The 27,549-nt window shown below is 49.6% G+C and overlaps 1 protein-coding gene across 1 annotated transcript; it reads left to right on the top strand.

Moving 5' to 3' along the window:
• LOC125626570 (parathyroid hormone/parathyroid hormone-related peptide receptor-like) lies at positions 1 to 27,456 on the top strand. Its single transcript, XM_075123577.1, has 13 exons — positions 1 to 398; positions 12,072 to 12,177; positions 14,144 to 14,254; positions 15,042 to 15,166; positions 16,139 to 16,233; positions 17,537 to 17,723; positions 18,822 to 18,975; positions 19,713 to 19,773; positions 21,609 to 21,675; positions 22,927 to 23,021; positions 24,101 to 24,242; positions 25,281 to 25,322; positions 26,541 to 27,456. Exons 1-13 carry the CDS (start codon positions 321 to 323, stop codon positions 26,928 to 26,930), a joined length of 1,653 nt encoding a protein of 550 aa, XP_074979678.1. The 5' UTR covers positions 1 to 320; the 3' UTR covers positions 26,931 to 27,456.
• The last annotated feature ends 93 nt before the right edge of the window (positions 27,457 to 27,549 follow it).

The raw sequence follows: 27,549 nt of genomic DNA, 5'->3' as shown, positions 1-27,549 counted from the left end.
GGACGCAGAAAGCAGCATCCTGCAGAAGGACTGGCTGGAGCGAGCGCCACGCTTGGCCCCAGGCTCTGAAAAGCAAGATTTCTGGTTTGGGTTAAGCCTGCATCTCTTGGAGAACCCCAGGGGAGTCTGGGGCAGAATTTGTTTAAGACCGGAAGATGCTCGTTCCTCTCAGTTCCAGCAGATCTGTTACCAGCCCGGCTGTCCACACCCGGAGTGATCTGGGTTGAACAGATGGTGTTGCCTGAAGCAGGGCTCGCCCAGTGTGTCGCTGAGCCCCAAACTCTCCCTTCGCACCGCACCTGCAGCCTGCTCTGGGGACCATGGCGGGGTCGGTCCATGGGAGCAGCGTTTTGGCTACTCTCCTCTGCGGCTGTCTTCTGAGCTCGGTCTGTGCATTGGTAAGTCCGCTTCTCTGCGCTCTCCCAGTGTCCGTCCTTCTTTCGGGTCTGGCTACACTTCACACCAAGGTGTGGTCTTCACTCGGGTTAACATAGCAGTGAAGACAGGAACTCAGGTTAGTATTATTTATATCACAGCAGCCCCTGAAAGCCCTACCCGAGGGCCGGGACCCCATTGTGCTAGGTGTGGTAGGAACACAGAACAAACAGACTGTCCCTGCTTAGCCGCCGGAGTTGAAGTCTGTGAGGTTATGTCTACATTACAAGTGGGGATGCGACTTGCAGTTTACGTAAAGATGCCCAAAATAGCTTTAATCTAGCTTTTTCATTAAAAATAGCAGTGAGTACCTGGTGGTGTGGGCTTCAGTGTGTGCTAGTAATGGGAATACATACCCTGCGGGGCCAGGAGAGCTCGTTTAGGGAGCCTGGGGTTGAATGCAAGCTGCTAACCCCCTAAAGCGCCAGCCTGCCTGAGTGTGATGAGTGGCTCATTACTGAGAATTACGGTAAGGGTATTTATGAGTTTACTGCTGAACAGAAGTAGTGGGGCAGTGGGGAAAAGAGGGCTAGCAATTGAGGTTAGCAACTAGCCTCTAGGACTTGTCTGCCCCAGGAAGGTTTTTCTGGAATAAGGCAGGGTGTGAGTTTAAAGCAGAATAGCTATTCTGGAAGAACTCCAAGTGTGGGCACTCTTTTTCTGGAATAAGAGTGTCTTCTTCCAGGTTAGCTTAATCCACTTCCAAAGTGAATGAAGGTAACTGGGACAAGAACACTGTTGCTCTGGAATAAGGGTGTCCGCACTTGGAGTTATTCCAGAATAGCTATTCCAGTGTAACTCACGTGTAGATGAGCCCTAAAGAGAGTTAAGGTGTTCAAATCCCACTGAATTTCAATGGAAGTTGGCACCTAACTCCTGTAGGTCTGGTCTACACTTAAAAGATTTGCCAGCATAACTCTGGCAATTAGGAATGTGAAAAAAATCACTCCTAACTGACTTAGTGCTGGCAAAAGTCAGAGTGTAGGTGCAGTTATGCAGCAAAACAGTGCCTTTGTTGATAAAGCTTGTTTTGATTGGGGAACTGATCTAAAGTTAACTGGCAGAAGAACTCATTTTTACCAGCATAAGATATGCCTACACTAGGAGGGTTTGCTGGGGTAGCAAATAATTTCTAAGGCCTTAGATGCCTTTGAAAAGTTTAGTCTTAAAGCTCATAAAGTAGGTAGTTTCCAAGACAAAAATATCTAATAATAAAATAAAAGTGATTTTTCCCTAATAACCCGACTATAAATTTTTTGCCGCTCCTCCCACATCCATCAATGGTGGGGCCTGCTTGCTGTGCAGACATCTCTGAGGGCAGGGTCCCGGGGCTGTGGCCCGTGGAACACTTTCTGGTTTTCCATGTACAGGTGGCTGGTCACATGATGCTGGATCCTCCTTGTTTCCAGTTGCTAAATTGCATTCAAAGAAGCTGAGGGTACATCTGAGCATTTACTTTTCCACAGAAGCAATTGCTGTTGTCACAGAGCTGTTCTGGGATAGCGAGTGGGAGGTGTCCATAGGACAGTCGTTCTACTGATGGGCTGCATTGTATGAAAACCTTTGAGATCGTCTCAGGGCAAAATTCCACTCTTGGAAAAGTTGACCCTGAGAAGGGTTTGACTTGGATATTCTGCTCTCTCTTCCTCCCTCGTGTCTTTCAATTAATTAAATTCCAGTAGCATCTGGAGGCCACAGCCTACATCAGGGTCCCATAGCTCTAATCGTTGTACATATAACATTAAGAGACAGTTCAAGTCCCAAAGAGATTACAATATAAATAGACGAGGCAGGCAATGCATGGGAGAAAGTGTTATTTATCCCAGTTCTACAGACAGGGAAACTGAGGCACGGATTAAGTGACTTGCCCAGAGATATGCAGGACATCAAACTCAGCTCTCCTGCAGTCCAGTCTAGTGTCTTAGTCACTAGACCACCCTTCTTTCACTGCTGAAAGCTGATGGGACGTGACCTCATTAAAGGACGTGAAATCACCAGTCAGCTGAAGAGAAAGTACGTGCACAGGGGTATTGCTGTGCCCCCTCCTCAGACGCATGCCTGGGGCTGCACAAACCCTAGCGCCAGCGGTGCTCAGCGGGATGTAACGGCAGGTCTCTGGCTTCCTTTGCTCCCGCTGGGAGGATCCGTCACCTCCCCTCTCTTGTGACTTCTCGCCATGTTGCTAGCTGGAGCTTAGAGCTGACCATGGGCAGTTGAATGTGCCAGGCTTGACTGGGGGAGATGGAAACAGGCGGACTCTCATGTAGCTGCTAAAATCTTTTTATGAGAGACGGTGATATCACGAACTGAAAATTCTTTCCATTTCTCATAAACATCCAGGGGCAGAGAGTTCACTGCCCCTGCCTGGAAGGAACCTCAGAGACAGAAGGGCCCCCAGAGCATTTATGGCTGAGTGAATTTAGAGCTTCTGAAACTCAGGGACTGATAGCACTAGCTTGATCCAAGCGGTGCTGCTCCCAATGCACCTTACAAACCTGGCTCCAGGCTTCCCTCATGCGGCTCTTCCAATGCACCTTGAGCCTGTCCTACACCAGGCTCTGAAATGCCAGTCCGAGGTCTCCACTGAACAGAGGCCGCACCACTCATGCCAAACTGGTGGTATTTTTGCGATGGGCACAACTTCAAACACTCACAGCTGCTCTCTGTGAGAGGCGGAACCAAAAGCATGGATCCAAACCGCGGTGTAAATGCCGGGGCTGATGACCATCCCCGATCATTTCAAAGACCTTCCTACCTCTAATGAGCCCAGAAAAATTCCCCAGCCCGCCCCCACTGTTTGCTCTGTGATCTGCAACCTGTTGTTATTTTAATTTTATACAGGAAAAGCAATTGTCCCCCCCACCACCCAGCACAAGGCTAGATTCAAATAATAGGATGCAATTAACTCTGGGCTGCTCTTGATTAGGCCATGAAACTGGCCATAGCCGGGGGAAAGTTTACTTTCCCATTGTTTTCATTGCTTCATTCAGATCTGACTATATTTTAGATCCAGAGCACGTGGCACATGAGTTCAAGGGCGTAATAGGAGCAGTCCAGTTGCAGTTTGAAATGACTGCGATCGGTCTCAAATCTTTTCCTGCAGAGGTGGAGCAGACAGGGGTGTTAATGCACTGTGAATACACCAAATGAGCCTGGAAAAACGCTGCATAATAATCCTTTAGTGGTTGGGAGCTGACCCTGTCATGTGCCTGGAGTATTAACCTTAATCCAGGGCAGGTAACTGTGATCGGGGACTAAAGTTTCTTAGCAGAACTCCTGTGTGTCTGTCAGATCCTTATTACAGCATCATTCATCCGACAGCACTTCACAGACTGCACAAAGGGAGCCGTTCATGTGCCACTGAAATGCAGCCACTTCTGGGGTAGAACATGGCAGCTGTTTAACAGCTCCCACCCACAACTGCACAGCAGTATAGGACAGGAAGGAAAGAAGAATCCTATATCCTATTGAAATTAAAGAGGGAATTTGACGGGGTGGAATGCAATCAGCTGGCTTAGATTCCCACCAGGACCCTGGTTAACAGGCTGCACAAAGAGGATCTTTAATAACTGCAGGTGGGCAGGACCTCAGCTATCTGTGCCATGCAAAAGGCCCCACGCAGTACCATGGTGCCCCCTAGTGTCATGACCTTGGCAGAGGACATCATCCACTGGACCACTTCCTGGTTGCTCCTTTTTAGAGGTTTCCCATCCATATACCAACCTGGCTTAGCTCACAAGAGCCAGCAGAGCAGAGCGCAAGGCTGAACAGTGGCAATAGGACAGTTTCATTTCTAAAACGCCTCTGCCCAGGTTGTGGGGGGCCAATGCCCGAGGAATTAAAAGCCACAAATACACATGACAAACTCATGCTGAGCAGCCCCTCTGCATGCGCTCCTGCCTCCCATCCCATTCCCACGCCAGCTGAGTAGGCTGCTTCCCCAGCCCTGGCTGACTTGGGGAACGGGTGGTGCGATCAGGAGGTGTGATTGCAGCACCTGCAGCCATACCCGAGCGCGATCAAAGCTGGTTCGAGTAAGCAGTGAAGCCGTGGCAGTATGGGCTGGCAGCTGCTCGCATGTGGACCCAGGGTCCCGGGCTGGTGGGGCTAGCCCATGCCACTGCTATGCTGATGTAGTTTCACTGTTATTGTAACTCACGCTAACTAGAACCTGGTATCCAACCCCCTTTTAACTCGGGAGCTGTTGGATTCTAACCCCCAGATCCAAACTGGTCCCCATCACATTGGTTCCAGATCAGATCCATAACCAGAAGGAGCCTCTTTGCCAGTTTCTGGGTCCGAGTTCAGACGTGTCCAAAATCGGGCAAGAGCTGCTGAGCTCAGCTTTCCACCATTCAAGATGGCAGAAGTTTCACCGGCTCGTCTAAGTTTATGAGATTTCTGCCATTTCAGTCCCCAAAACAAGTTGCAAGGTCTCATGAAATGGGCATGGGAGCCCCCCAAGCCCAACCAGGACTAGAGCACAGCACCACCTGCTGCGATTCACTGGGCGTCATCAGGGTGTGTAATTAACCAAGCAGTGAGCTCCAGTGGCCCCCCCCCCCCATATTCTTTGCAAGGCTTAAGCTGGGTAATAATTCAAAGCAAGATCTTGAGCAGGGCAGCATGAACGCTTCGTTTTCCCCTTTCTCCTCCACAGGGCTGCAAAGTCTGTTAACTTTCGCATGGTGTCGTCAAAAATTAAAGCTACAGGGGGATTCATTGTTCCTGGTCGTACAGTGAAAGGCTCCACAATCACTGGGAAAGAAAATACAGTTTGCTAGCAGGGATGAATAAGGAGTAGCCTGTGCAGAAGCCTGACATGCCACATGGAATAGACAAATATTTCTGAATGGGCATTTAGCAAAGGACCATGTTAAGTCAGGCAAGAGCAGCTCCTTTGCACCATTTCATTCCCTATCCGCTTGACTTTCCACCCTGAGCAGAGCTGGGCCTGGTCAGTATTTTGGGGCTGGAGATTTCCAGAGAAAATCTGGTGCTCTACAGAAAGCTCTTGGTGATTCAGCTCTTCCCTCCTAAGTCAATATTATCCTAATTGTTTATGTAGGGCTACACGTTATTATTATTTATATTACAGTAGCACCTAGAGGCCCTAACTGAGATCAGGGTCATCCATTGTGCTAGGCACTGTACAAACACACAGTGACAGTCCCTCCCCAAAAGAGCTTACAATGTAAATTGACATGGCAGACAAAGGGTAGGAGGGGGAACCGAGGCACAGAGAGGTGAAGTGACTTGCCAAGAAGCCGGTCAGTAGCAGAGAAGCAACGGAGTCCAGGTCTTTCAGTGCCTTATCCAGGGCTTAATTTGTGCCCGGGCTTGCCGAGGCTGAGCCCCGGCACCTCTGGGCTTGGCAGGTCGTAGCCACAATACCTCTTCACACTAGCCCACACTGCCTCGCATGCTTTTTAAAATCCGACCTAGGATGACTTCCCTCGTTCAAAGAGTTTATAATCTGAGGGTTTGTGATACTGAATTAAGGGGCCAGCATGCTGCTAGGAGGTGCCCGGCTGCTCGGAGTGCGTCTTTGGGATGAGAGGTAAGACCAAGATCTGGATTGATTTGTGATCATTAAAGATCTCATGGCACCAGGCAGGACAAGCTGCTGCCACTGGAAAGCCTAGAATACCAGCTCCACAAAGGGATAAAGGCAACAATGTTTCTAGGGATGATGAGCTTCAAGATACCAGCCCATAAATCTGGGACTAGTCCAGGACCGATCTTGAGCCAGTGTGATCTGAGGGTGAGCAGGGACGAAGAAAACATTTTTGTGGCAACCTCTAATGGAAGCCAAAGGGCAAAGTTCTTCTCTCAGTTACACTGGGTGGACTTCAGTGGAGTCACTGTGGATTGACACATGTGTAACTGGCAGCACGCACGAGTACACTTTGTTCCTTCCGCCTACCTCAGGCTATTACTGAACAGGCTAATTTATAGCCAGAGATTAATTGCACTCAGTACATCCACTTCTTGTGCTTGCTCACGAGCTATTTACCCTCTCCTGCCTCTAAGCAATCACTTATGTTCCCGTGTCTTGCGTCTGCTCCCTTTGGAAAGAGGGGTCGTCAGTGCAGGTATTAAATAAATAAATAAAACAAAACAACGTCTTAATATCGATATGGGCTAAAAAGCCTGGACAGCATGATCTGCTGGCAGGAGGCCTTCTGGGCCAGACGAGGACCCTGCCAAGGCAAGGAGGAACGCGGAGCTGAATTTCACTGTGAGCTTTGCTCACCACAGCCCGAGACCCGCTGCTGAGTCTTCACCGGGTGGGCCGTGGAAGCTGAAATCATCTCAGTTGGGGCTTTGGCCTCTTACTCCTTTTCATCTGAACCCCTCCAAGGATCTCCAAGCCTCACACCATGGGATAGTCAGCCCCATTTCACACAGGGGAAAGTGACGCACAGAGAGGTGATATGACTTGTCCATGGTCGTGCACAGAATCTGTAGCGGAGCCAGGAATAGAACCCAGGAGTCCCGACTCCCAGGACAACGGAATGAGATGACTTGATGCTTGCCACATCTTAGTGCTCAGGATAAATCACTGTCAGCTTCATGTCCGCTGTGACTGAATCCTGGTCCCAGAAGCTCCCCTGTTCTTACTGCTAAGCCACACTCCATTCTGGATCTTTCCCTTGCTCAGCACAAGTGCGACTAGTTGGCTAGAACTAAAAGTCAAAGTCTGGCTCTCCTTACACAGTTCTAGAGAGGAGGTGGAATCTTCATCCTCTCTGGGAAGTTCTGAGGGCCCTTCATTCTCATCGACTCAAGGGGCTAAGTTCTACCCATGAGTGGAGGGGAGATTGTGTTCATGGGTTCCAGGTGGTGGTTCAGAGACAGGAGAGACGCTCCCACAACATGTTCCCCGCAATGCTGATGAACCCCCTCTGCTGGGATCCATGGGGCTGGGGCTGTATTCCCTGGAGGGGGCAGCGCTGGCTGGGAGACACTGCTCTTTGGATGGAAGCTACTCTGGTAAATCACTGACTGTGGACGGCTCATGGAGCCGGGAGGAAGGAATGTCTATTTCCCTTTGATGGCGAGGCACTGGGCGGAGTTGCAACTGAGCTACTGCAATCTGTCCCGGACAGAATTCACCTTGTGCATGGCTTTCTGATTGCAGATCTCTCTCCCTCACACACACACACTCCTAGAAATGATAAGCCCTTTATATCTGAGCCTCTCTTTGGAGCATTTTTAATTCCCCTCTCTTACCTGGGCAGCCTGGATTTAGAGGGAAACTAAAAAATGCAGCAGCATCTCTCCTTGGAGCCCCGTTAAATCGGCCACACAGTATTTCTTGGGCTCCCGATGTGCCATTGCTCCCTGCCCCGACAGACGCTTTAATTGCCCCTCTATATGCCTGCTCCTTGATTGCAGGTCCAGAGCTGTTGCCTCCATTATCTCTGCTTGCGCATCCATTTCCTGCCTATTTTGCAGGAGAAAGGATGAGAGCCAGAATAGTGAACCGTGTGCGTACTCTCTTGCCCAGGTCCGGCCCAAGGTTATCGGACACCATCACAAGCCATTCATACCTGCAGCGCCTGGCCATGGTTCGGACAGATATGTCTCATCCTCGCTCTTGCAGCCTCATTTCCTCTCTGACTGGCCAGTTATCTTTTCTCATTAACATTTCCATTTTCTCCAGGCTTTATTGCCTGTCTCTGGCACAGGCCCTAATGCATGTTGCTGATTCCAGGCCTGCAGGGCACTCTCAGGGGAAACTGAATGGTGGCCTATTTAAAACCAAGCAGGGGTGATGCTGTTTTTCCACAGCACAATGCAACAAAACAGAGAGACGCAGCGGGAAACACAAGGCTAAAAGTTTATACGATCCCATGTCCGAGACCAGAGATCAAGTTGCAATAATAACATCCCAGTTACTCATTATTTTGGCCTTTGCATATGTTCTTGCAGGTTGGCTTGGGAGGCAAAGGTAAATTCAGGGAGGTGATAATTAATGGCGGGGGCTGTGAGGAGCTGGTTGGATCCCTTACAGTAATATGGTGCTCTCCATGTTATCCCATGATCCCACTTTCTTAGCAGCGGGTGTAAATCCTGCTGTGAGATGTTAAGCAGGCTCTGCTGACTCATTATCCCAGCCAGGAATAAGGAAGATGGGAGTGATTCTCTAGGGAGTGCGAGGATCTAGGGTATGGGCTGAGCTGTCCTGCAGGAGAGGAGCCCTATGAGCAGCCAAGCCTAGGGAGGAGGCCTGAGCTGGATTCTATGTTTAAAGTTAATTTCTTTTGGGGTGCATTGCTCAACTGCTCTGATCCAGGAGCAGCTTCAGGAAGGAGTTATGACTCTCAATCACAATTCCTGTCCTGCTCCCTTCTGGTCCAAGGGTGGAAATAAGCTACTGTAGCCCTTGAAAGTGTTGTCTCTCCTCCGTGGTCCCAGGGAGGAGTATTCAGAAACGGGCTGCTCTCTGCCTCAGACAAGTCCTAAGATCTGGTAGGCTGTGCAAGGGGGTACAGGGGCCTTGCTTCCCTTCCTGGTGTAGTAAGACTAGGGCACAATCTAACCCTTTGTGAAAAAGGCCAACACCCCAGGAGGGATGCCTGACCCTACACGGTGGGTGGACAGCGTTTTAGAGCAGGCTGGGAGAGGCTCCAGTTCTGACGCTTTCACTCAGGAAGCCAGATGGCTTTGCACATTGCTGGTGTCTCTGCAGGAGGATTCAGCTCTGCCCGGTTCAGGTAATTGATGGGACCTGTAACTCTGCTTCACATCCTCTCTCTCCTTCATCAGTCTAACCCTAGTGGGTTTGTTCATGTGCTTTTTCGCTCATCAGTAATGTATCCTGGGAGGATTTTTATCTCCTTCCTCTGGAGCATCAGGAATGGCCCCGACTGGAGTTGTGGAGGGGGTGAGCTCTGAGGTGGTATCGAGCAGTCTCTGTCTTGGGTGCTTGTCTGGCTGATGCTTGTTCACATGCTCGGGGCCTGGCTGATGGCCATATGTGGGGTCAGGAAGGAATTGCTCCCCAGGTCAGATGGGCAGTGACCTTGGGGTTTTTCCACCATCCTCTGCAGCGTGTGGGTGCGGGTCACTTGCCAGGATTATCTGGGTATCTCTCACTTAATCATTTCCCTGTCGCTGCCGGGGCCTCGGGCACTGGTGCACCTCCATCCCTCCTACTCTCTGCCTGTGGCATGTACTAGCCTAGGCTCCGGTGAGTCCCATTTCCTTCACTGGGTTTGGTGCGGGACTGCAGGATGTGTGTGGCTGATATTATAGATAGTCAGACTTGATGATCTAATGGTCATAGAATCATAGAAGAATCATAGAAGATTAGGGTTGGAAGAGACCTCAGGAGGTCATCTAGTCCAACCCCCTGCTCAAAGCAAGACCAACCCCAACTAAATCATCGCAGCCAGGGCTTTGTCAAGCCGGGCCTCAAAAACCTCTAAGGATGGAGATTCCACCACCTCCCTAGGTAACCTATTCCAGTGCTTCACCACCCTCCTAGTGAAATAGTTTTTCCTAATATCCAACCTAGACCTCCCACACTGCAACTTGAGACCATTACTCCTTGTTCTGCCCTCTGCCACCACTGAGAACAGCCGAGCTCCATCCTCTTTGGAACCCCCCTTCAGGTAGTTGAAGGCTGCTATTAAATCCCGCCTCTCTCTTCTCTTCTGCAGACTAAATAATCCCAGTTCCCTCAGCCTCTCCTCATAAATCATGTCCCTCAGGCCCCTGATCATTTTCGTTGCTCTTCGCTGGACTCTCTCCAATTTGTCCACATCCTTTCTGTAGGGGAGGGCCCAAAACTGGACGCAATACTCCAGATGTGGCCTCACCAGTGCCGAATAGAGGGGAATAATCACTTCCCTCGATCTGCTGGCAATGCTCCTAATAATGCAGCCCAGTATGCCGTTAGCCTTCTTGACAACAAGGGCACACTGCTGACTCATATCCAGCTTCTCATCCACTGCAATCCCCAGGTCCTTTTCTGCAGAACGGCTGCTTAGTCAGTCGGTCCCCAGCCTGTAGCAGTGCATGGGATTCTTCCGTCCTAAGTGCAGATCTCTGCACTTGTCCTTGTTGAACCTCATCAAATTTCTTTTGGCCCAATCCCCCAATTTGTCCAGGTCACTCTGGACCTTATCCATACCCTCCAGCGTATCTACCTCTCCCCCCAATGTAGTGTCATCTGCAAACTTGCTGGGGGTGCAATCCACACCATCCTCCAGATCATTAATCAAGATGTTGAACAAAACCGGCCCAAGGACCGACCCCTGGGCACTTGGCTTGATACCGGCTGCCAACTAGACATTGAGCCGTTGATCACTACCGGTTGAACCCGATGATCTAGCCAGCTTTCTATCCACTTTATAGTCCATTCATCCAATCCATCTGAGGTCCCTTTTGACCTTAAACCCTATGACTGACTCTATGAGTTACAAAAGATTAAAACTGCACAGCGTTTCCATTGCAGGCTCACACAGAGTTACAACCACAAGCATCATGTTCAGTAAGGCCTGGCGATAGCCACAGGACATGGATGGGGGTTTGTTTTGGCGGGGCGGTGGTATTGATACAATGTATGCCCCTTGGGTACCACTGCCAGGAAATGCAAGAGGGACTATTACAGTGGAAATAGGCAGGGGGAGGAGAGATCCTGTCACCTTTCAGAAAAGCAAAACAAAACTTAGGGGAAGAACGGCCAAGCTGGGTCACATTTACTGGTGTTAGCCACCTTCGCTGCTTTGATTTCATATCAGGCTTTAGCAAACATTAGTTTAAAAAAATGACGCGGAATCCCTGGTATTGTTTATGATTATTTGTATTTCAACAGTGTGTAGAGGCCTCATGGTGCTAGGGGGCCACTTAGTGAGAGATAGAGCAAACAACCTAAATAGCCAGGCAAAGGGCAGGAAGCGAACCAGAGGCACAGGGAGGGAGTGACCGAGATCTCTTAATTGCTTGGTGACTCTCACTGTTTAAAAATACAGAAGACTGGCTAACTAGAGAGATGCAATTAGCCACTGAGTCTTGGCTCCTGGTAGTGCTACGTACATGGCACTTGGCGTTGGTTACTGTATGTTTGTGTCTGGCTCTGTACTTAGATTGGAAGCTCTTTGGGGCATTTTGTTCTGGGTTTGTGAAGTGCCTAGTGCAATGGGGTGATGGGCCATGACTGGGACTCCTGGCTAGTGCAGTAATACAAATAATTAACAACAATATTAATAACACTTATGTTTCTTTTATCAAGCCACATAACTTACACTCACTCAGTGTCTTGCCAACCAAGTCCCAGGGAGCTGGGACGGAGGGGACTGGGTTGGCAGGACATGGCCCCCTGTCAGTGTGGGGCATTGTGGGACGAAAGCCAGTAACAGTCAGTGTAAGCAATGCAGTGTTGCCCTTGACTCTATGCCACTCATGGAGGTGGAGTTATTAAGTTGGCGTAGCAGGGCAATTACGTCGGCAGGAGTGAATTTTAAGTGTAGACACTTCCAGAGTTAGGACGACATAAGCTGCCTTGTGTTGACCTAGCTCTGTAGTGTAGACTAGGCCTTGGAAAGCCTTGACTGTTCCCTCTGCAAACCGCCCCAAGGCAGCACAAGGACTGCAGCCCCATCTCTTCGTTTTTGGCTCGGCAGGTTGACACGGATGATGTTCTCACCAAGGAAGAGCAGATTTATCTGCTGGGTGAAGCGAAGGAGAAATGTCAAACAAATGTCAACACCCAGCTGGAGAAAATCAAAGGTACCGTCCCAGTTTGTGTCCTTTGTGCTCAGTCGGTGCCGAGAAAGCTGGTTAAACCACACAGAGCAAATCCTGCCTCTGTTGAAGTCAGTGGCAAAACTCCTGTTGAAGGCAGGATTTCACCGGGGGGCTTTACTCCAGGCCCTCGGAAGTGAGTGGGAATCTGTCCATCACCTTCAGTGAACACTGGGCCAGATTCTTTAGGCTGCAGGTTCTTTGAGGGCAGGGACCATCTTTTTGTTCTGTTTCTGTACAGCTCTGCAGGGCTCTTAGCCATCACGATGCTACAAATAAATAACAATAATGCTAGGCTGGCCATCTGCAGCTTGCTGGCCTCATCCTGAAATCACCAGTTGTGATGCCACAAACAAACCCCAGCAGGGGGAGTCCTGCTGGAAGCCTTTCCCTCATCGGAGTGAGACGCTTGTAAGCAGATGTGCTGTGATGCCCCCTGCCTGTAGTAATTGCCTAGGAACCAGTGTTTCTGTATAAGAAACCTACAGCATCTGGAAGTGTCCTGGTCTGGGTCATTTCTAGGCAGCTGGTCTATAGCACTGGGTGCCCGGGGCAGTAGCATGTGGAGGCTAGAGTTAGCCAGGTGAATTAGCTTGTGGTGCAAGGTGCTGACATGTGGTGTGTACACTTCAAACACTAACCTCTGCTGGAGGCAAGATGCTGGGCCAGGTGCTCCAGAGGACTAGTCCAGCATGGCAAGTTGCATGTGCTCAGTCAGCTCTGAATAGCAAGGTGGGGCCCCTTGACTTTCTCACGGACACACTAATGCAAAATTAAATAATACATACAGTAAAGGTTTCAGAGTGGTAGCCATGTTAGTCCGTATCAGCAAAAACAATGAGGAGTCCTTGTGGCGCCTTAGAGACTAACAAATTTATTTGGTCATAAGCTTTTGTGGGCACAAACCAACTTCATCAGATGCATGGAGTGAAAATAAAGGAGCAGCTTTAAATACATGAAAGGATGGGGGTTGCTTTACCAAGTGTGAGGTCAGTCTAACGAGAGAAATCAATTAACAGCAGGATACCAAGGGAAGAAAAATAACTTTTGAAGTGGTAAGGAGTGGCCCATTACAGACAGCTGACAAGAAGATGTGAGTAACAGTAGGGAGAAATTACTATTGGGGAAATTAAGTTTAGCTTTTGTAAAGACCCAACCCAACTCAATAACAGACCTAAAAGTGGCAATTCTTCAACAACAAAACTTCAAAACCAGACTCCAACATGAAGTTGCAGAACTGGAATTAATTTGCAAACCGGATACCATCTATTAGGCCTGAATAGACACTGGGAGTGGTTGGGTCATTACAAAACCTAAACTTAATTTCCCCAATACTAATTTCTCCCTACTGTTACTCACACCTTCTTGTCAGCTGTCTGTAATGGGCCACTCTCTTACCTCTTCAAAAGTTATTTTTCCTCCCTTGGTATCCTGCTGTTAATTGATTTTTCTCATTAGACTGACCTCACACTTGGTAAAGCAACCCCCATCCTTTCATGTATTTATACCTGCTCCTGTATTTTCCACTCCATGCATCTGATGAAGTGGGTTCTAGCCCACAAAAGCTTATGCCCAAATAAATATGCTAGTCTCTTAGGTGCCACAAGGACTCCTCGTTGGCTTTACACACAGTAAAGGACAGCCTGCTAATGGGCAGGCAGGAGGTGAGCTGGGATTACTGCTGCTGAGCAGCTAAGAACTGAGGCCATCCCGTTCTATTTATTTGTTATCTTGTCTCTCTCACCCCACCCCAGCCTGCTTGTTTGCCTCATCTAGCTGCTCCAGCTTGTCTAGTTACACCGTAAGGTCTTTGGAACAGGGATTGCCACTTATTATGTTTGTCCAGCGCCTTGCGTCATGGGGTCCAAGCTTGCTGTGGCCAGAGCATGCAACATAAACGTGAAATAATAATGATACCAGTAATGAGCCGGGTCTTTGCTTATTTGGCTAGATGCCAGCTGCTTTCCGGAATGGGATGGAATTATCTGCTGGCCCGAGGGCTCCCCAAGCCAACAGGTGTCTGTCCCATGTCCAGAGTACATCTACGACTTCAACCATAAAGGTACACTTGGAAAACATCCCTGCCTGCCCCAGCTTCACCTCACTGGCTTTGCAAGTTCAACAGATGGTTTTCAAAGATGTCTCAGAGAGAGTAGCTCAAATCACTTCAATTTCACCCCTATGAACATCCCAGACAAGGTGCTTTGATACTGATATGATGAGCACAGCCTAGCTCAGCTGAGGACAGGCTCAGACCAGTCCTAGTTAGTTAACAGGGATGAGCAACACCTAAGCATATTATCCTGGATTAGTACCCATGAGCATGTCTCTCCCTAGCACTCAACCCCCGGCCACTGTTGCAGCCTGCTGCCGTCTCTAACAGCTAACGGTGATTGTGGTGTGTGCCTGTGATTGATGGTTTGATCCCACCTGAGGTCTGGAGCCATCGGTTGTTGCAGGAACATGGGATTAAAAGGCTGTTACAAGGGAGGAGGGTGAAAAAATTGTTCTCGTTCACCTCTGAGGATAGGACAAGAAGCAATGGGTTTAAATTGCAGAAAGGGAGGTTTAGGCTGGACAGTAGGAAAAACTTCCTGTCAGGGTGGTTAAACCCTGGAATAAATTGCCCAGGGAGGCTGTGGAATCTCTGTCATTGGAGTTTTTTAAGAAGAGGTTAGACAAACCCCTGTCAGGGATGGTCTAGATAATATTTAGTCCTGTCTTGAGTGTAGGGAACTGGACTAAGTGATCTATTGTGGTCCCTTCCAGTCCTATGATTTGCTCTGCAATGGCTTGGCCCATTGGGTTTCTTGGAGGTCCAACCACCCTGACCCTGTCCTTGTTTTCAGGCCATGCCTACAGACACTGTGATGCCTATGGGAATTGGGAGCTAGCGCTCAACATCAACAAGACGTGGGCGAACTACACGGAATGCACTGAGTTTCTCACCCCTGAGCGCCGGAGCCGAGAGAAGGTGAACTACAGCCAGAGGGAAGGGACGTGGGGTGGGGTAACTGAGGAGAGGTGCCGCTGGAGGCTGGGGAAGCCCCTGAGCTCAGAATGACTGCTGGCAGCAAAGCAACCTTCTACTGTAGGGGGATAGAGGCAGCTCCAGACTCTTCACTGGGGGGAGGGATAGCTCAGTGGTTTGAGCATTGGCCTGCTAAACCCAGGGTTGTGAGTTCAATCCTTGAGGGGGCCATTTGGGATCTGGGACAAAAATTGGGGATTGGTCCTGCTTTGAGCAGGGGGTGGGACTAGATGACCTCCTGAGGTCCCTTCCAACCCTGATATTCTATGATTCTATGAACCTGGTGCTCATCACATGTCCTGATTAAATGCCTTTGCCACCTTCTCCCGTGTGCTGGTGGGAGCTTCTATTTGCTCATCTTCCTCCAGCGACAGCCAAAAGGGATCAGCTTGCTGATTTTACCCCTCTAACTACTCAAAACCAGAGGTGGGGGAAAGGTGAAGATTTCCTCCTCTGCCCCCAGTAGTTTGGGGAGGGGTGGAGGGTGGGAAGTGGGCTTGTTGTGTCTGCCCCCTGCTGTCCAGATGCCAGAGCTGATTCAGCAGAATCCCAGGCCTGGCCAGCTGCTTGGCCTCATGTGCATCCTGCTTCTGAGTGCAGTCAAAGCTCCAGGTCTGAAAGCCCATGAGCGGTAGGCAGCAGCCGTGCCCAGGCAGGCAGATGAGAACCTCCCCCTTGGTGGAGTCACACAGGAGCTGAGCTGGGAGCCTCCTCCCATGGTGAGCTGGCCTTGGCTAGAAGTCACCTTTCCATGACTGAGCCAGCAGGAGATGTGCCAGGTTGGTCTCACCTGGTGGCCATCTCTGTTGTCTAAGCTGGTAGGGTACATTAGGGCTCTGCATGTCCTACTTTGCTTCCTGTGATGTAGCTGTGAGCATGGGCCATCGGGGACCATCCTGTGTCCTTCCCTTCCAGGAGGTGTTTGACCGCCTGCACATGATGTACACCATCGGCTACTCCATCTCCCTGGCCTCCCTCATCGTTGCCGTGGGCATCCTCTGCTACTTCAAGTAAGAAGGAGCAATTGACCACTCCCCTTTCATCCTCTAGCCCCTGCACTCACCCTGTGTTCCAGGAGAGCCCCACACAGAGTCACCAGCCAGCAGGGATGGGTAGCCAGATTAGATCAAAGAAAGCCCAACCCAAACAGTGGCTCAAGTCTCAGGCCAAACCACAGACCATTTCCCAAAGTCCAGAAACATCCGGATCCATTTTATTCTGCATTTCTCACAGAGCTGGGCCAGATGGCCAGAGCCAAACAGCCCTACTTTCTGGGGGCTTGACATGCAAAGCTCAAGCCAGATCCAGCTTTTTATAAATGGAGCCTTGTCAAGGTTCCTCCCCCCCTCTGAACTCTAGGGTACAGATGTGGGGACCTACATGAAAACCTGCTAAGCTTACTTTCACCAGCTTAGGTTAAAACTTCCCCAAGGTTCAAATTAATTTTATCCTTTGTCCCTGGATCTCCACTGCCACCACCAAACTCTAACTGGGTTTACTGGGAAACATAGTTTGGACATGTCTTTCCCCCCAAAATCCTCCCAACCCTTGCACCCCACTTCCTGGGAAAGGTTTGGTAAAGATCCTCACCAATTTGCATAGGTGACCACAGACCCAAACCCTTGGATCTGAGAACAATGAAAAAGCATTCAGTTTTCTTACAAGAAGACTTTTAACAGAAGTAAAGAAATCCCCTCTGTAAAATCAGGATGGTAGATACCTTAAAGGGTAATTAGATTCAAAACATAGAGAATCCCTCTAGGCAAAACCTTAAGTTACAAAAAAGACACACAGACAGGAATAGTCATTCTATTCAGCACAGTTCCTTTCTCAGCCATTTAAAGAAATCATAATCTAACACATACCTAGCTAGATTACTTACTAAAAGTTCTAAGACTCCATTCCTGTTCTATCCCCGGCAAAAGCAACATACAGACAGACACAGACCCTTTGTTTCTCTCCCTCCCCCCAGCTTTTGAAAGTATCTTGTCTCCTCATTGGTCATTTTGGTCAGGTGCCAGCGAGGTTACCTTTAGCTTCTTAACCCTTTACGGGTGAGAGGATTTTTCCTCTGGCCAGGAGGGATTTTAAAGGGGTTTACCCTTCCCTTTATATTTATGACAAGCCTATATTTACAATGGGCCAGCCCCAAAACCTTGGTTCCGCCCCCTCTCCATGCCCCCAAACTCACTGAGCCTCACGGCTCCTGGTTCAGTTCCTCAGCTGTTTGTGAGGACAGGCAGGTGTTTGACACTGACGCGTTGCTGACTGGGTGAGTGTTTGTCACTGACGTGCTTCCTCTCCTGGGGGCAGGCACCTGCACTGTACACGGAACTACATCCACATTCACCTCTTTGCCTCCTTCATCTGCCGGGCCGCCAGCATCTTCGTGAAAGATGTGGTGCTTTACTCCGGCTCGCTGCCCGAGGAGCCGGAGAAGATGCGAGTAGATGATTTAAAGGGCGAGTTGGGCCCCTTTCTGGGACACCGGACCCAGCTGGCAAGTAGCTGAAAAACTCATCTTCCCTCTTCATTTTCCCCAAGCCCACAGGGAATAAAGGGGAGGGAAAGAGGAGTTAGGAATCCTGGAGAAGTGTGAAGAGATGTGGGGGGAGGGAGGGAATTCTGGGCTGCACCTCGTGGAGGAAGGCGCAGACCAGGAAGAGGGTGGGGAGAGGGGGCTTTAAGCTACTTTTGAGTTGTCCAGATTCTGCACAGCCCCTGCTATAAACTAGAGCAGCCTCTGGGGTCGCTCTAATTTATGGCAGCTTTATCCGGGCTGTGTCATTATGGGCTCTTGCGGGGACAATGTAGGACCACCTGTTACTGCCCTACACTTTGCCTGAGTCTGAGGGAATTTCTCCTCCGCCCATTGCAGTGCCTTGGCCACCCCTGTACGCCACTGAAGCAATGTCTGTACAGAGTCTGGGGTTGCGGGGGGACAATCTCTCCCTGGAAGGCCGAGAAGCAGAGAGATGCAGCTGTGTCTATTATCTTGCAAGAGATGAGTGTGGAGGATTGCAGCTCCCGCTTTAACAAAAGGGTGAATTAATGAGCAAAGAGCTAGTCCAAGGAGAGTGTAGATCAGCACAGCTGCCCGCCGTTATTCACAGTAGTGCTCAGCACAGCTCAGGGAAGCCAGTGCTGTGATATGGCTTAAAAGGCTTCTGTTAATCCTTAAGGGGCTGGGGGGAGGGGGAGGGAAGGGGCAACACCTACACAATTTGGCCCTAGCCTTTCCAGCACATACCTGTTACCCCAATAAAACCATGAGCTGTGTGAGCGAGTGCAAATGACCCTTTGGTTGCTGGATTGCATGCTATTTCACAACACTGGGCATCACACTGGTTTTGTGCCGGCCCTGCCCCCTCCATTCCAACCTCTTAGTGGGTGGGAACTTCCCCCATTCCTACTCCGACAACTTCCTCCCTTAAGGGCAGGAGGCAGGTCAAAGCCAGAGTAACCGCTGCCGGGCGGGACCTAAAGGAGAGTAGCGAGGGGGCCTCCCTGTCTAAGATCATGGCCCTGATCTCTCAGGAGGGGGGACGTGTAGAGGAATTGAGGCCCTAATGTGGTTCCCATTTCTCCATGACCACAGGTGGGCTGCAAGGTGGTTGTGACACTTTTCCTTTATTTCCTGGCCACCAACCACTACTGGATTCTGGTGGAGGGGCTCTACCTGCACAGCTTGATCTTCATGGCCTTCCTCTCCAACAAGAACTACCTGTGGGTCCTCACCATCATTGGCTGGGGTAAGCACAGACACTGCTCCCACCAAAAGCGCATCCACCTGCCATGCTGACTGGGAGCTCCAGAGCATCAAAGCGCACTGTGAAATTTGTAGCGAATGGTAAAGCAGGGTCCACACGGCTAGTTAGTGCACTGCAAGAGAGTACTCTGTGTTGCGGTCCAAATACAAGACAGAACAAGGCTTTAAGCAAGCAAGCAGGCTGGTCTGCCGAGGGGCTGGTCTGCCTGTCAGCTTTCCACCCTCTCTTTTATTTCTCTCCCTCCTCCTGCGCATTACATACTCCAACAGATAAAAGGAATGCACTGGCTTTGTTTAATATTCTTATTTACCAATTTCTATCTACCGCATTCCTTGCTCTCGGGCCTTGAGCCCAGTCCTGGGAGGCTTCCCACGGTTTATGTCATCTGGGCAAGTTTCCAAGGTTCATGCCCTTGAGAGGAGCTGTGTGTGCACTGCTCCTACACAACACTCAAGGTGTGCCCTGAATGTTGCCAAGCGCATGAACCCTGTATGAATCCTACAACTCTGTAGAGTCACACCTTGGTTTGACACACACTAAGTCTCTGTGTAGACAAGCCCTAAAGGAGAATCTATTTTAAGCAGCACAGGGCATATGTCACGCAGGTCAGCAGTTCTGATTCCAGCTAGGAGAGGGCAGTGGGACACCTAAATTCCTGGCGTTGGTTCATTTTGCAAACCTGATGCTTCAACCATACTGCCTGTTCTGTTTCCCTCCAGGTCTCCCTGCTGTATTTGTGTCTGTTTGGGCCAGTGTCAGGGCCTCCCTGGCGGATACACAGTACGTAGGTTCAACTTCTTTTCCAAAGGACCATTTGGGAGGGTGAGAATTGGCCTGTAGTGCAAATCTCTCTGCCTGATCCTATTGAATTGGGTGGTTGCAATCTGCGGATGACCAAATCTCTGAATTGCTAGACTGAGGCTTTTATGGAGGAGAGGGAGATTAGAACATATACATACCAGAAGGTTAAAAATGCAGGCAATTGATAAGGGAAGCTAAAGGTATCAACAAAAATCTATGCCCAACAGGGTTATGGAGAATAAAAAGGAATTTTTTAAACATATCAGGAACAAAAGGAATCTGAACAAAATTAGGATACAATTTTCAGTAATGATATAGAAAAGGCAGGTGTTCCATAAATATTTTTGGTTTGTATTTAGAATGAAGCTAGATGATGTTTTCATATCATATAAGGATGATGAAACACAGTAAGGAGGATGTTAAAAGGTATCTACTAAAATTAAACATTTTAAAGTAACCAAATCTAGATAACTTGTACCTAAGAGTTTTAAAAATAAAGAGTTGGCCAAGATGTTCTAAGGACATTAATTTTTAAACTACTTATAAAAAACTGAGAAAACTCCAGATGACTGGAAGAAATTGTGCCAAAATTTACAGAAGGCAAATATAGGGCAGTTTGTCTGACATTGACCGTGGGCAGAATACTGGAACAAGTGATAAGTGAATCAGTTACTAAAGAATTTAAAAAAAGGAAAGGAGTACTTGTGGCACCTTAGAGACTAACCAATTTATTTGAGCATGAGCTTTCGTGAGCTACAGCTCACTTCATCAGATGTTTACCGTGGAAACTGCAGCAGACTTTATATACACACAGAGAATATGAAACAATACCTCCTCCCACCCCACTGTCCTGCTGGTAATAGCTTATCTAAAGTGATCAACAGGTGGGCCATTTCCAGCACAAATCCAGGTTTTCTCACCCTCCACCCCCCCACATAAATTCACTCTCCTGCTGGTGCTAGCCCATCCAAAGTGACAACTCTTTACATAATCAAGTCGGGCTATTTCCTGCATAGATCAAGGTTTTCTCACATCCCCCCCCCCCCCCCCCATACACACACAAACTCACTCTCCTGCTGGTAATAGCTCATCTAAACTGACCACTAAAGCCAATCAGCATAATTTTGTGGATTAGGCCTTGTCAAATAAACATGATATTGTTCACTGAGATTAGAAGTTTGATTTATAAAGGTATCTGTTGGTGTAATATTCTTCTGTAAGGTTTTTGACAATGTACAGCATAACATTCTGATAAAAAAATTAGCACTATACAAAGTCAATATGGCCCATATTCAATGTATTAGATTCACACCATAATTGTTAATGGAAAATCATCAGTGAGGGTGTGTGTTTCTGGTGGGGTCCCACAAGGATTGGTTCTGGGCCCAACGCCATTGACTACTTTTCTTAATGATCTGCTAGAAAATATAACGTAATTGCTGATAAGAGTTTGCAGCTGACAGATGGGTGGTGGTGTGTGGGGTAAATAATGAAGACAGGTCACTGATACAAAGCAGTCTTATTATTATGAAAAAGCCCCCTCCTCTTTCCTGCAGCATGCAGAACAGAGTTCTGCCATGGGAGAGATCTGACCCAGGATCTGGATTTTGTTGACTTCTTTTAAAGTAACATATGTGACTCTCATTGGTTATGTTTTGGGGTGCAAATGTGCGTGGCAGAATCACCCCAGCTGTAGGACCAGCCTTCTGCCCGCCCAGGCTCAGTCCAAGATGGAAAGGGGGAGCCATCAACGGGCTATATTCCTCACCCCTTATTTCAGGTTTCTCCAAAGCATTTCTTACTGGTCTCCTCAGATGCTGGGACCTCAGCGCTGGGAATATGAAGTGGATTTATCAAGTCCCTATCTTAGCAGCCATCGTGGTAAGAATTCTCTGGCAGACTTGTCCTGATCCCAGTCACCTAAAAAACCCAACTGGATTCAGTAGATATAGAAATGGGCGAATCTCCTTTCTCCAATCCGTGCATTGTTTGCCATAGTATCTTGGCAATGTCTGCTTTGTCATCTCTTACAGGGCTCAGTCCTGAGAGATGCTGATCCCTGGGGCCTGATTCAACAAAGCATGTAGGGCCAGATTTACAAAGGTTCATAGGAGCTTAACTGCCACTGAAATCAGTGGGAGTTGGGCATCTAAGCAACATTGAGGATCTGAGCCTTATAGTCTAAAGATACAGATACGCACCTAACTTGCTTGGGGACTTTTGTACACCCCGCCCCCCCTTAGCACTTACCTGCATCCTTCAGTGCCTAAAGATCTTTCTAAACCTGACCCTTAATCACACACTTGCTGAAGCCCATCGCCCCTAGCAGGACTAAGCCCATGCTCTCTGTTTAACAGGCAGGTGTCCCACTCTCTTGTGGTTAGAAGTTGTGCATGCTACAGGTTTACTTACCCTGAGAAAATTCTTATCACCCTTTCATTTATATTTGAAAGAAGCGCTGTTTAGTGCTCTGAGCCACACATGTTGGCTTTGTAACCAGAAGCTTTCACAGACGTATTTTCATAAGCTTAAGAAAAGAGGGTCATTTGAAAGAACGTAATTAGAAAAAGAAAAGGGTCTTAGCACCTAGGCCAGTGGGGCCCTGGGCCAGGACTGGGGCTCCTAGGAACTACCAGGATCAGCGCTAACTGGAGGCACTGGTGGCCACTTGAGGGCTCACCGTCCCAGCTACGTGACGAAGAAGACTGTCAAACGAGGATCATTTTCAATGAGGAGGGTTATTAGCCACCCAGACACGGGGTTTATTTTCAAAAACATTGTGGCCTGATTCTTTGTTGCCCCTCTGTGTGTGTGTGTAGTCACCTACGTTGGTGCAAAGGGAGTGCAAAATACCACCCTTGCAATTGGGTAGCATTCCGATTTCACTGGTATAAGTGCAGGGCAGGACATTTATATCCAGTCCTTAGCTAGAGGAGATCACTTAGGGTGCGTCTACACAGGGAACTTATTCTGGGTATGAATTCAAAGCACTATAGCTGTTCTGGAATAGCTCCCTATGTGGACACTCAGCTACAATAGTTACGCTGGTCACTTTCCCCTCATGGACAAGCCCTTAGCTGGCCACATTCTGCGTGCATGGCTTGTAAGGCGATTGTGGGTGTGTGTCGGCAGGTGAATTTCGTCCTCTTCCTCAACATTGTGCGGGTTCTGGCGTCGAAGCTCTGGGAGACAAACACGGGGAAGCTAGACCCTCGGCAGCAGTACAGGTGAGCAGCAATGTGCAGCTGCCACTTGACTTGATGAACCTTCTGCTTGAGTGGAGATAGCATCTCGGCCCAGACTATGGTGCAGCAGAGGAAACGGTACTAATAGCTGGCTCTTAACATAGCACGTCCCATAGATCTCAAAGTGATAGATCTCAAAGTGCTTTCAAAAGGAGGTCAGGATCTCTATTCCCCATTCTACAGAAGAGAATTGACTTGGCCAAGGTCACCCTGCTGGCAAACAGTAGAGGCAAGATCAGAACCTCTGTCTCCCACACACTGTCCTATCCACTGCCATGTAGCATTCAGCCTCCAGCACTGGCCAGTAGACGAGGTCTCTAGAGTGGGGTGGGACATGCCCATTCAGCCACCTGAGCGATGCATTTTTATTCTGGGCAAAGGGAGGTGTGAATTTTTCCCAGCCCCCCACAGCCAATCTGCTTTCCCCTGAAGAACAAAGTGCTTTGTCACTTTTTGCTGTAGCAAATATCACACCCCCAAAAGCTTTTTATTTTGCTCCATATAGTGCCACTTAGGATTTGGGTTAGATGCACATCCTGCCTTGGACTGGAAACTCAGCAGCGCTCCCAAGATAAGTAAGCAATGGGAGATTGTAAGGAAAACCCAATGGTGCTAGTGTTCTCTGACCCAGTGCATCAGCTGCTAGGGGGCACTGTGCCATAAATCAGATGCTGAACACTCATGGGCATTAAATATCCCCGAGTCCTCTCTGTGAGATTAGGGGCAGCCTCAGCATCCTAGTCTTCTTTTCGAACCCCACCTCCCTGCAGTTTCACCTGGAGACAGGATTCACTTCCTTTTTTAACCTAAACTGTTGTCTGTTGCTGCTGTGTGTTGTCAATCAGCTGCCATGTTCCACCTGAGAGGTGGCTGCCTTGCAGTGGCAGGTGAAGTACTTGCAAAGAGCATTTGGGGTGGAAAAATGCTATAAGAAATGTAAGGTTGTTACTATTTTATCCAGGGTATTGTAGGATAAATCCTAGGCGGTGGCTGAAAAGCTGAGGACAGAGGGTTAGAGAGAGCAGCTGCAGACAAACCTGTGGAATGGTTTTACCTTTCAGGAAGCTGCTGAAGTCCACCCTGGTGCTGATGCCACTCTTTGGGGTCCATTACGTGGTGTTCATGGCAATGCCCTACACTGAAGTCTCCGGCGTCTTATGGCAAATACAGATGCACTACGAGATGCTGTTCAACTCCTCGCAGGTACGTCTGCAGCCCTCCCGCTCTCGCCCAGCTCTCCTCTTGCTGCATGGTCCAGTGCTGGCTCCAAAGGCAGAAAGATGATCTGTGAGGCACTTGGCAGAGGTAGCGGTAGGCATGTTCTGAGGGGCCCTGAAATGCACCTTCGCTTCCTATGTGCTCATGGGTTAAGGGCCCTTTTGAAAGCCCCCCTCAATCCCCTGCTGTGTCTGCCTAGCGGTTCAGTGCGTCTCCTGGAGCCTGTGATAGGAGCATTGCAGGGCGCCTCCCTGTGCAGCAACACAGCCCTGAAGGTGCACTGCCCTCAGCTCCCTCTTCTAGCACTTGTCAGAGCTCCGCCCAATTCCCCCTTTACGGGTCTCTTTTATTAAGTCTCTTACCGTGTATTAACAAAGCTGTTCCTTCACCCCTCAAATCCAACCCTTGCTCTCCCCTTGATTGAGGGGTCCCACAGCCCTCCTCCTAGGGACTGTGCTGATAACTCAGGCTGGCTGTAGCCCTCATTCACCATCTCCAAGCTAGCACCTTGGAAGTCCAGCCATTTGCTCTAGACTGGGAGAAGCAGACACCTCCCTTCTCTTTCTTTGCATCTCTGGAGGCTTCCCTTTTATCTCCAGCCCTGGACTGAGTTAAGCACATGACCTGCCCATCAGGTGGCTGAATTCATTTTCCCCACCTGGGCAGAGGTGGCACCATTACCCCTTAAAGGGACAGTCACCCCGTGACAGAGTCCCCTCCTGGGACACGCACCACAGTCTGGCTGTAGCTGCCCTGCATAGATGGTGCCCGTGGAAGAGCTCGTCTGTTAAACAAGCTGGGACCAGTGCACGGAGTGGGGAGAAAGCCATGTGGGGGCCAAGTGGGGCTGTTGTCCTGGTGGAATGGCCACAGACATGCATAAAACAAATAGAAATGGGGCCAAGGTGCCTGGAGCCCTGAGCTCTCTGGACCTGCCAGGGAGTGAGCAGCACTGGGCACATGCTGGGAGTTTGTTTCCAGCACCCCCAGGTGAAAACTCGCTCTTTCTTGGTCTCTCGGCAGGGTTTCTTTGTGGCTTTTATCTATTGCTTTTGCAACGGGGAGGTAAGTGAGATGGGCTCAGCCCTGCAGCTTGTCCCTGGCTCTGGTAGGTACATGGGTGCCTTTCCAATCCTGTCATCTTATGTGGGAGCTCAGCCTGGGCTGTGGGAAGCGCAGATCAGAGCTACTATCCTGAGCCCAAGGGGACCCATGGGATTTCTCCCTCTGGGGCTGTTCAGGGGGGAGGCAGCTCCTTTTCCCTCTGACCTTGTGGAACCCCTGTCCTTGGAACAGATTGTGAAATAACCTTTGACTCTTACGTGACTTGGCACAGTCCTCATGGAGCAGGAGGGAAACTGTCCTTGACTTGCACTGAGGTGCGGAGCACCAGCCTAAGCCCAGGCCCTACTGGGGGTAGTGTGTATGTCACCCTAACTTGGCCCTCATTGGCCCCCTTGCTGATAGTCTCAGGCTAAGGACTGTAGAGGCTGAGTGCCCCCCTCTAGCCCTATAGGAGATCAATCAGGAACAGAGGTGAGTCAAGTCAGCCAGGCAGCCTAAGGACCGTGTTTGCGGCCCCTGCCTATAGGGTGCCTGGTCTGTGGGAGAAGAGGTCTAGTCCCCGGGCCATTAACCGGGGGCCATCCAGCTTCATGCAATTCACTCTCAGTGTGAACGGAAACACCAGACTTGCTGCCTGGCTGGAGAACACTCCTGAGTTCACCCTGGCCCCAATCCTGTGCCCCTGGCCATCAACGGGAGTGAGATTGGACCCACACTGAGCTCTCTGGATCAGAGTGCCTGCTTTGACCCGAAGCCAAGGGGTGATGAAGGCAGTCGGCTCCTCCTCGGAGTTGCTCACCACCTTGCAGCATTTTCTCTGGTGCTGTGTTGCCTGATGTTCGCTTGCCCAGTGATCCGTAAAGCTGAGCCCGTGTGGAGTGCAGGCTGGACTCTGTGCCGGCTGAGTCCACTGACCAGCCTCCTCCTGGTCACCAGTATGGGAGAGAGATCCCCTGAGTAACCCCCCTCCCTCAATGTAGCTTGGAAGGGAAGGTCAAGGGATGGATGGAGCAGACACTGAGGAGATGGGTGGGGCTGCAGAGAAATGCCCTTTTCCCCACAGCAAACCCCGCCGGGGGGCCCTGGAATCTTATTGCCATCTCTGTACTCAGGCTTGGGGTATTGTGAGGTGTGTGCCGAGAGGCCTGGTGGCTGGCAATGCCTGTGCAATTTTCTTTTTCTATTGCCCTGCCCTGACAGGCCGGCTCTCTCCCTCAGGTGCAGGCGGAGATTAAGAAAGCTCGTTTCCGGAGGAGCCTGGCGCTGGACTTCAAGCAGAAAACACGAGTCACCAGCACAGGGGGGAGCTGCTATTATGGTGGGCTGGTGTCACACACCACCAACAGCGTCAGCATGAGCATCACTGGACGGGGGGCAGCAGGGGCAGGGATGCAGCAGAGTGCCAAGCATCGGGTCCTGCCACTGTCCCCACATACCAGCCTGCTGGGATATATCCCAAGCTCCTCTGCTTCCGACAACTCTGTGCCCTCCCCAACCCAAGAGATTCCCCAGAAGGCCCCTGGGGAGAATGCCAAGGACGTTGTGTGTTTCCCAGACCTGGGTCAAAGTCATTCCAGCCTGAGTAAAGAGGTGGAGACTATGCTATGAAGAGAGCAAGCATGTCTCCAACCAGACCCTCCAGACGGGTCTGGAAAGAGTTTGTAGTGTCATGTGGCTGCCAAAAGGGTGACTGTAGTTTTGGGCTGTCTGTGAACAGGCATTATGCCAAGCAGAATGGTTGCAATGGTCCCTCTGGCTGTAGCTCTGTTGTGACTGAACCTGGAGTACAAGGTTCAGTGGTAGGCAACATGCTACCACATAAAAAAGTGGGGAAATTGGATGGTCAAAGAAGAGCAAGAGAAATGATCAAGGGACTGGCAAAGGAGAAAAGATGTAAAGAGCTCAAACTGGACAGCTTAGCTAAGAGGCAACGTGGGGATGGGAATCTGCTGGTTTGGGGCCATAGGGCCTAAAGAGGTAGTCCTCTTCTGCACTGTACTTTTAACTTTAGGCACAAGCAGGCCCCTTGAAATCCACTGAACTACTGTGATTTTAAAGGGAAGCATGTGTTTAAATGCTTTGCTGAATCAGGGCCTTTGAGAGCAAATTAGTAAAGCTTGGTCATTCCCCACCATGTTGGCTTTCAGAGGAATGATTGACAGGGTGGAGGGTAATCCCAGAACAGTTGGTAGCTAAGTTTCACACTACAAAACTCAAAGAAAGGAGG

This window comes from Caretta caretta, chromosome 27 (assembly GCF_965140235.1).
Source record: "Caretta caretta isolate rCarCar2 chromosome 27, rCarCar1.hap1, whole genome shotgun sequence".
In the NCBI taxonomy this organism is placed as follows: Eukaryota; Metazoa; Chordata; order Testudines; family Cheloniidae; genus Caretta; species Caretta caretta.
The sequence above is the reverse complement of the archived record's forward strand: the minus strand, read 5'-3'. Positions and strand labels throughout refer to the sequence as shown.